At 32.7% G+C, this 10,496-nt stretch overlaps 1 protein-coding gene across 1 annotated transcript in view; it reads right to left on the bottom strand.

Annotated features, from left to right (window-relative positions):
* The window catches only part of LOC142336602 (putative short-chain type dehydrogenase/reductase y4vI), a 29,602-nt gene extending 23,199 nt beyond the window's left edge, over nucleotides 1-6,403 (bottom strand). The window contains exon 1 of the mRNA XM_075385511.1: nucleotides 5,991-6,403. Coding sequence (XP_075241626.1) covers nucleotides 5,991-6,189 — 199 coding nt within the window. The 5' untranslated portion in view covers nucleotides 6,190-6,403. The remainder of the gene's footprint in view (nucleotides 1-5,990) is intronic.
* Nucleotides 6,404-10,496: the final 4,093 nt, after the last annotated feature.

The raw sequence follows: 10,496 nt of genomic DNA on the forward strand, positions 1-10,496 counted from the left end.
TTTAACTTCAACAGGTCGGGATATTTTTTATTATATATTAATTTAGTTGTTATCAATATTATTATATAGATATAATGAATTTTAATATTATTATATAATTTTTATTACATTTCATTATATTTCACCGTTAAAACCAAGCTATATAACATAAATTTATCAGCAGCACGAAATAGAAAATAAGGGTAGAAAAATTTCCAAATTTCAATTCAAAGAAATTTCGTTGAATGAAAAATCTAGACCTAAAAACGACAATGAAAACATTAAATAATCATTTTCCAAAAAAAAACGATTGAAAGACCTCGAAACACAGTTGAAACATATTTTTTTTATTTGAACCAAAGGCCAATATCAAGAAAACGACGCCACAAAATCATCCACATTTAAGCTTCACTTCCTATTTCGACCTGATAAAAACTGGCCACTAAAATATAACTCCAAAATTGTCAATAAGTATAAAGGGATCTTAACAAGAACAAAACTTGAAGAATCCAGAACCAGCTAGAAAATAAAGAGACATTGAACTGTGCCACTTTTTCATTTGAATAAAATATCTACTTTCATTAAATTACATAATTTCAAGAATATTGATTTCTTTTTTTAAAAAAAGGTCTACAAAACTTTCGATTCCATATCGTTGTGCTACTAACTCTGCAACAGTTAATGCATAAGACATTAAATGAAACGGTCACTTAAACGCTCAATACCCAGGAAGAGGACAACTTGACACACAGTTCTCTGTAAACAGTATCGAAATCAAGAAGATTACAAAAAGCGCTATAAGAAGTACTAAAAGCAAAGGAAAAAAAATAGCCCAAAATTTTGTAATGAAGTTTGATAAATGCTTAAAATGGTCAAAAACTGTCTAAGCGTACAATTACTTCTTAATATCTCTTAGGAAAGTGTCTGTGCTGGAAATTCACTATTAAAAACGAAAAAAAATGCCTTCAATTTCTTTTGTGCCTTTTTTTCTCGCCCTGTCTAAGATCATTGCGCCAACAAAAACAACTCTTTAATTTTGAATTTCGTTTAGCAGATTTTAGCGCAACACTTGATATAATGTTCTGTTTTCGAGTTCACTTGACTTCGATTGACTTCAATTGTGTTGGGTGTAAATGCAACTGCAATGTAAAGATTGTTAGAAATGGTTTCTGAGTTTTTTTAGGAATAGAGATTTTGCCAAATAGATCAGTATTTGTATTAAAACAGATGATTTATTTGTTTAACGTTTTCTCTTTATTTTTTTCCATCCGTTTTCTCTCCATTTTTAAAACGTTACACTGAATAATTGCAATAAAACAATACAATTTTGTTCTGCATACTACGTCCCAAAAGTAATTCAACTACTAGTTTCACAGTCTTTGCTGATGAACTGACTTTAAAAAAATTAAATATTTGCTTCATAAATAATAATAGTCAGCAATATGAAACATATTATGTCGAAAAATTTTAGGGAAGGAAGCAGAATAATCCAATTGAGATAGAGAAATTTTTTTCCTAAAACAAAACAATTTCACCAAAGTTTTTGTCGTAAACATCTAAATAAAAACAAAAATGACATAAAAGGCATCAATTATATTTTATTCAAAAAGGAAGGAAAACCAAAATAAAAAAACGGAAGATTCATCAAAATGAAAACATCTTGAACAAAATTGTCTTGAACAAAAGTTTGCCTTAAACCTAATATTGAACTATCAGAAGTTCCAACTGCATTTTTGCAACTTATATTATTTTGCTGATACTTCAATCCAGAGAATTATTACGTTGTTTCCTTCTTATCTTTGTCCATATTATTCTAAAGAAGTTTGAAGTATAAATGAACTAGACAATCGGTAAACGATCTTACTTTAGACATGTTGTAATAAGCAGTGTTCGAATACGACTTCAAACTGACGACAGAAGAATTGTTCACAATATTTCCCTTGTCTTCTCCAAGTGTGGCAGTCATAGTTTTGTCATGACAACTGCTGACTTCAAATTCACGTCCATAATTCTTTCGAAGTGCTCTATTGGTGCGTTTCGGACACTTTCGAAGCTTTAGAATCCGGCATTGTTTACCAGAATGTCTATCCGTCCGATTTTTTCTAGTGTGTGATATACGACACTTTCACATGCACTCTGAAGTGTTATATCACCGTAAAAGTTCAAATCTTTCCCAGCTGTTTTCTAGGTAGAATTAAATAAGAAATCATTATATATCTATAAAATCATTTTATTTCTCCGTTATATAATAATTTTCATTTTATTTCCCATAGATTTTTTTGAAAAAAGTAACAATTTATCTATTCAAAAAACAATATCAAGAGGTAACATCATCAATGGTAGTGTAGGGTAATATAAAAACAATAGCATTATAGGAAAAAAACACAGGTGGGTCTACAACAGAAAGTATTAATTAATCTTGTAATGCACTAGAGAAGAAAACGCACATCGAGCCAAGAAACAATTCCTTTTGCCACTTGGTAAGTTTCGCAAAAAAATTTTAAAAAATTTTTCTTGATATGTTTTAACTTCAACAAGTCGGGATATTTTTTTATTATATATTAATATAGTTGTTATCTATATTATTATATAGATATATTGAATATTAATATTATTTTATAATTTATATTACATTTCAATTTATTTCTCCGTTAAAAGAAAGCTATTTACAAAAATTTATCAGCAGCACAAAATAGAATATACAGTAGAAAAATTTCCGAATTTCAATTCAAAAATTTTTCGTTGACGGAAAAAATTAGACCTAAAAACGACAATGAAAAGATTTAATAATCATTTTCCAAAAAAAAACCGATTGAAAGACCTCGAAACACAGTTGAAACATATTGTTTTATGTGAACCAAAGGCCAATATCAAGAAAACGACGCCTAAAAACCATCCACTTTTAAGCTTCACTTCCTATTTCGACGTGATAAAAACTAGCCACTAAAATATAACTCCAAAATTGTCAATAAGTATAAAGTGATCTTAACAAGAACAAAACTTGAAGAATCCAGAACCAACTAGAAGTTAAAGAGACATTGAACTGTGGCAATTTTTCATTTGAATAAAATATCTACTTTCATTAAACTGCATAAATTGAAGAATACTGATTTCTTTTTTAAAAAAAGGTCTCCAAAAATTGCGATTCCATATCGTTGTGCTTCTAACTCTGCAACAGTTAATGCATAATAGAAATTAAATGAAGCGGTTACTTAAACGCTCAATACCCCAGGAAAAGGAAAACCTTACAAAAAGTTCTCTGTAAACAGTATCGAAATCATGAAGATTTCAAAAAGCGCTATAAGAAGTACTAAATGGCAAAGGACAAAAAATAGCTCATAATTTTATAATGAAGTTTTATAAATGCTTAAAATGGTCAAAAACTGTCTAAGCGTACAATTACTTCTTAATATCTCTTAGGAAAGTATCTGTGCTGGAAATTCACTATTAAAAACGAAAAAGCTGCCTTCAATTTTTTTTGTGCCTACTTTTCTCGCCCTGTCTAAGATCATTGCGCCAACAAAAACAACTCCTTCATTTTGAATTTGGTTCAGCAGATTTTAGCGCAACACTTGATATAATGTTCTGTTTTCGAGTTCACTTGACTTCGATTGACTTCAATTGTGTTGGGTGTAAATGCAACTGCAATGTAAAGATTGTTAGAAATGGTTTCTGAGTTTTTTTACGAATAGAGATTTTGCCAAATAGATCAGTATTTGTATTAAAGCAGATCACTTATTTGTTTAATGCTGTCTCTTTATTTCTCTCCATCCGTTTTCTCTCCATTTTTAAGACGTTTCACTGAATAATTGCAATAAAACAAATCAATCTTTGTTCTGCATACTACGTCCCAAAAGTAATTCACCTATTAGTTTCACTGTCTTTGCTGATGAACTGAATTTAAAAGAACTAAATATTTGCATTATATATAATAATAGTCAACAATATGAAACATATTATTTCAAAAAATTTTAGGGAAAGAAGCAGAATAATCCAATTAAGATAGAGAAATTTTTTTCATGAAACAAAACAATTTCACCAAAGTTTTTGTCATAAAAATCTAAATCAAAGCAAAACTGACATAAAAGGCATCAATTATATTGTATCGAAAAAGAAGAAAAACCAAAATAAAAAACAGAAAATTCATCAAAATGAAAACATCTTGAAAAAATTGAACATGTTTGACAAAGTTCTTTTAAATCAGTTTGCTATTTTATAGAAATAAAAACCTCATAAACTGACAAAAAGAAATTGAGTTTTTCTGAACACTAGGAGCTTGTATTATGCGCACCAGAAAAAAAACCCATTCGTTCACAAAAACTTAAAATAATTGGCCAGTAATTTTTAATCAAAAAACTTTGTCTAAGAAAATCAACAAATCATCGATAACTTCTCAGAAACCTAAGATGTTCTCAAATTACGTTTACCTACCTGGAATTGAATAAATTGTTTCAAAAAGAGTTATAAAAGTTAATTATTAATGAAAAAACCGTTTCAGTTGTATATAGAACTCACAATAGAATTAAAAACCAAACTGGCTTCTTTAAAAGCGCAATACGCGAATAAATTTTTTGTTGGCTCGGCAACTTTCCATAGCTATCCTCCTGGAACTTTTACAGCAAGAGGCATAAGTAGAGGCATAAGTTTTTGCTCCGAACATTTGTATTTGGATTCAACAAATAGCTTTAATTTAACGCATATGTAGTTTCAAATACAAAAATATTGATCAAATAAGAAGCTTCACCGATGATACTTTGAGAACAGATGTCTTCTTGATACAATTCGAATTTTGTGAAGGCATAAGAATTTTAATGTCAGATTGTAATCAGCCCTCAACATATTTGTCTGAAAACTTACACACGATGCCAGGACAATTTATTACGCGAGGCATGGAAAATCACTTTTTCAAACATATTGAAATTCTCTCATGATTATGTGAAAAATTAACATTTCTGTTCGGTTTTTCGATTTTTATCACAAAGATTGTGAGGCTCCATGTTATTCGGAGATTTAAATCAACATGAAAATCCTATCAATTTCTTCCATTGTCAAAAAGTTTTGGTAACTTCACATAATTAGAAATTAGTGACAACTGTTTTCAACTGGAGAATAAAGGTAAAACATAGATTGAAACCCAGTGATTTTACTGTCATGTATTTTTTAATCAATTATCTAAAGTTTAAAGTAAATTTTGAAGAAATTTGTTTGCATTAGAGGTTTTCATTCCAGTGTTTATGGTTCTAGTAGAAAAAAATTAAGAAAATTGTGGGAAAACAGTATCTCGTGCACACGTATCTTGCTTTGTATTTCTAATTGACGTTTCCTTTTAAAAATGTGACGAAGATATTCCTTTAGTTTTTCCAATTGAGTATGAAATAATAATAATTGATGTTCCTGCGTAATTGCAGCAGGAACAGCATTAGGCCTACAGTAGCCTGTTATCAGTCGCCCTTTTTTTAGTATTCCCCATATTTCAGACTGATTTTTTAGGCTCTTTTTTGATAACTATAGCCACTTTTTTGCGTCTGAAACTTTCACGTGGTACCATCATTGCAGCCCACATTGGTCAGGCTATGCTCAACTTGAAGCTATTGTTAAGTAGGAGCTCATCCAACAGACAGCTTCATGGAGGCAGGAGATTTAACTCTCAAACATTGGCGTGTGAACCACACACCTTACCTCTCGGCTGCTACGCTATGAAATCTATTCTGATTGAAAAAGCTTGTAAGTTGAAGTTTCTGGAATCAATGTAGATTAGAATAGAAAATGCAGACTAACTTTCTTTATTAACTTCAGAACAAAACAATGATATTTCTAGCACCCAACTGATTACAAGTTTTTCCTTATTTGTTAAAGATTTTTTTGCAAAGATTGTAATCTGTTAGGTAGTTTTGTCTCTGGTTTTCAAACAATTTTAGCAGTCAACAAAATGAAACTATAGCAAAATTTTTGAAGGGAAACAATAAACACCGCTCTTTCTCGAAATAATTTTTCAAAATTATTTTACCCACCAATCACAACCACGCACTCTGCCTTTGGATTGATAGACTTTAGTTTTTGCTGTGTGTCTAGAATGCCCTGTTGGTTTCTGCCAGTGAGACAGAATCTGTTCACTCCCTTCTGTCCAAACTTGACCACTGTTGCTGCCCCTATCCCACTACTGCTCCCTGTCACTATCACCACTGTCTCAGGGTCAAATAAATTCTCCATGGTTCGAAATATGGTTGATTCCTATTTATCAAATGAAGTGATTAACTGAACGGTTTAGCTACTCACAATTAATCAATTTGGGAACTTAATGCTGCCACTGTTTTGTAGGTCGTCAGGTCATTCAGTTTGTCAACATTAGAAACCCCCACATATTTTCTTTATCCGATTTGAACTCTTGTTAATCCTATATCGATTCACCCTATCTTATTTATATTTGAGATTTATCTATTTGGATCTTCTTCACTTGTCGCTGATTGATCTTGTCAAACTTACGAGCTCATTATTTCAGCGAGATCTGAAACAAGATTCAGATTATTCGTACGTTCGATAGACTCCAAAGGTGAGGGTGAATGATTTCACGAACAGTTTAGTGCTTGTATTAAAGTATTGAAGAGATGTTACAAGCCTCTCATAGGACGTGAACAAACTTTTGAAATCTTAAGAAAAGATTGATATCTCACAGGCTTAAAAGTTGGTCATTTGAAATTATCAATCAAAATGATTAATGAAAACTTCCATCCAAACCATTTATGCTATGAAAATAACCAGGCAGAATGCAATAATCTAAAACGCAGACCTTACCTCGTTCAAAACTTTTGTGAATTTCATTGCTCGTTTAAAAGTGAGCAAATGCTCAATCATGAAAAGACTCGATAAAATAGGAAATAATTATCATCAGACACGCTCTTTTTATTGAAAAAATCGGACCCAAAAATCTGCTAAAGTCTTCTGATCAAGAAGGTGGTTATTCAAATTAAATTTGTCTGTTCTTAGCAGGTTCGTAGAATTCATTTAGCTGCTTTTTGCCAAAACGCTTTGATGAAAGTTTTTAATTTTAAAAAATAGCTCTGAAATGGTAAAGCTAAACATCAGAAGATTGAGATGTGTACTGATTTAAAAAGTTTTAATACAAAAAATTTCAGAGAATAAGCTCACAGGCTCACAGTTGTATAAAAATCTTTAAGCAAAATAAATTAAAAACTTTTAACTTAAAAATTTAACGAACTCCAAAAATAGGAACAGGAAATCTTTCGATCAGTCGCTATCAGTCGCTGCTGAGCGAAACAAAAAGAACATATGAAAAACACATATTGCCAAAATCTTGATTGAAATTGAAGCCGTTTCCTGGCAATTGTTTCTATCTTGGCAATTGACCTGATATTAAAATAACACAGCTAAAGCTGACTGTTTGAGCAGAAATCTGTTCAGCAGTTACTATTTGATATTTGCTGGTTACATGTATGCACTCTATACTGGTATATTAGTTAGCCCAGGTTGCCCACCTTAGACGATCTTCAAAACTGACTAAGACTTATACGGTGCGTTGAAAAATTATGAAACTCAGTATTCGGCCGTATAAAATTTTATACGGCACCGTCCAAAATAACTGTACTGCCTGGTTTCTCAATTATGAGCTGCTAAAGATGTTGTTAAATAAAACTATTAACGCATTTAGACAACTTTTTGATGCCTCTTATCGCTGGCTACGAGATGCACTACTCCGAAGAAACCAAAAATCTTAGTAAAGCTCCTTATAAGGGCGTATTAAGTTTTCTAATTTTTATTATGTCCAGTATTTTCAGCAAGAAAAGTTCATTGACCTAATAAAAAATCAACACAACGTTGCTTAAAAAAGGAATTGTACAGGCAACTAAACCAGGGTTATCAGTAATAGCTTTTTAATAATTTATTCGAATCTTTCCTCTTGTCCAGCCCGCTTTGTCGTTTTGTTTGTTTTCGAGGGTTGAGTGCCGTTTTTACCGTACTTTATCAGTACCCCTGTAGTTTTTCAGTACTCCGCCACTGCCTGTCCCAGGCCCGGAATGAAAAAGGAGGGAAAACCACAAAAATATACTGGAAACCTCTCAATAGGTCGGTTGTTAACTCAACTAGAGAGGTTTCTGACAGCTGCCTGGCTCTTGACACCTCAATAAACTGAGCAAAGCCTTAGTATGGCACCTTATTGATCTTGATGCGGCCTTGATACGATAACTATTACAATATTTTTACAAAAATATTTTTACACGGTCACTTTTACAAGATCTCAGTACGGTTTTCGTTCAAGACGTATACGGTCCCTTACTACGGCCTTACCATTGTTTTCAAGTTCTGGTAGTCTGGGAGTTCATATAACTTGAGAACTCAAATGATTAGATAACTATCGATCTGGATTAAATCTGGTGTGCTTGATGTAGCTGATCAATATTTCCTCCTACCTTTGAATAATTTATCATTTTAACGGGATATGGGTAGGGTGAGGGTGTTCGGTTGCGCTAGAGTTGATTCAGTACTTATTCACAATCGGTAACCCAAAATAGCGATTGAGAGATTGATCTTGTCATTGTTTCTTCCCCCAAAGTAGTTTTTTTACTCCGTTTTTGTTGCACACCAGGAGGGGAATGCATGATGGAGGCAGAAAATTTATAGCACAAGGTTGTACTTCTGAATAGGAGATGGCAGTTGGCTGCCAGACAATAAATTTTTTATTTCAACAAAAAGCATATGAAGTTGTCTTCAGGTGCTAAAATAAATGTGTAAAATCCTAATTGATAGTCTTTGTGGAGTTTCAAACACTCCAGAAAGATTGCTTGATAGATCGCAACCTCTGGCTGATCTTTGAGCCTATTCGTCCATTTCATAGATCTATTTGGTGTTTTTTGACGTCAGAAGGCTTTTTCAACTTTATGTGACCATCAATTGTTTTGAGCAGGGAATGTGCTTTTCAATACTGCTATTAAAAAAACTTACTACTGCATATATTTGTCTTGAGCTAGCCTTACCTTGGACGCTGCTTAATTCGTCCAATCAGTTCTTTTTGGATGTCTTGCTCGTCATGTTCCTACTGATTTTGATTTTGAACCTTGCCTTTGAAGCTAATATTAGAAATTTGCTGATGTTTAAAATTTGCTGACTGTCATCTATTTCTAATACGGAAAAGCTGGGTAATGTTCAGAACAACTTTCTAAACTCTTTTGCAAATCAAGGGCAAAAAATAGGCGATCAGACTTATGGAAATGGAAAAATTGGAGAGCAGCTTTGGCAGTGGTAAATTGAAGTTATGATTAAGAACTTTATAGAAAATTTAAGGGAATCCAAAAAGATAGTTTTGAAGTTTGACATTTCGGCTCACTGTCTTTTTGGACCCTGTGTATCCGAAGAAATCGTGCATTAATGGACTGATGTTGGTGAAAAAACATTGTGTGTCAACAAAGACATATATGAATTCGGGATCCAAGGCGTCAAAATCTTTGCGTATCTTTTTGTCGGTTGACGAGGAAATAGAGATCACTTAAGTTAAGAGCTAGGGTACCAGCTACGACGAACAAGAGAAAATAGGGAGCCAGCTGAGGGGTATCCATCGATAATTGTTACCATGAGAAAACTTCAGAATCGCGGTGAGACTGCGCCTCGAGGGCTCCTGTCGCCTCGAGAAAGTAGGGATGATGCTCTTCATCCGCAGTAACTGAAGAAAACCTCGACAAAATGGTCCCTGCTTCTGTTTCAAGTGTTAAAGTTTAGTGTAAAGTAAATTAGCAAAAATATACTCAAAGAAGCGGTCACCCAATCAGATGATGCCGAAAACAGAAGACTGTTGAAGATACGGCGCTCTTGTTGTTTAGATAGAGGTAGTTGGAAACAAAAGTGAAACTGCGCAGGAAAACATGCGGTGTGTCCCGTGAAAGTAATACGGAGGCTTAGTATTGTGCGATCGCACATAAAGTTCCGACCCCGCTCCTCCACATTTTTGGCATAATTGTCTACTAAATGAGGAAGAGATAGAAAAACCCAAAAACTCAAGTATTTTTCAAAAAAATAGTGTATGAACGAAAAGCCTCCAAAGCAAATAACTCACTGGAGTAAAAAAAAATCACTACATAGATGAGATATGCCAATATTAAGAAATCGAGTTAAGACCATAAACATAATCAAACAACAACAACGAACATTAATAATAACATCAAAAACTTTATGTCCGTTTTAAAAAAAACAAATTTTAATAATAAAGTCAACATATCGTCAGATAAAACTGAAACCCAACAAAAATAATTATTTCTTAATTCAACCAAAAGATATGTGACCTGTCCATAATAAACCTTGCTAGCAATTAGACAAAAAAGAACAGAAGTAGTGGGAAAAAGGTGCTATTCCGCCACTTCCTAATCTGAAGATGACTAAATACCACCTTTTTCCCACTACTCTATATATCTACTACTTGCTTATACCCCCCATTTTATTCACTACTACATATTAGCTTGTTTGATCCACTATTACATATTACCTTTATATTCACTCAAAATCTATCATTT

Source organism: Convolutriloba macropyga, chromosome 3 (genome assembly GCF_964194025.1).
Source record: "Convolutriloba macropyga chromosome 3, txConMacr16.3, whole genome shotgun sequence".
NCBI classification, from domain to species: Eukaryota; Metazoa; Xenacoelomorpha; order Acoela; family Convolutidae; genus Convolutriloba; species Convolutriloba macropyga.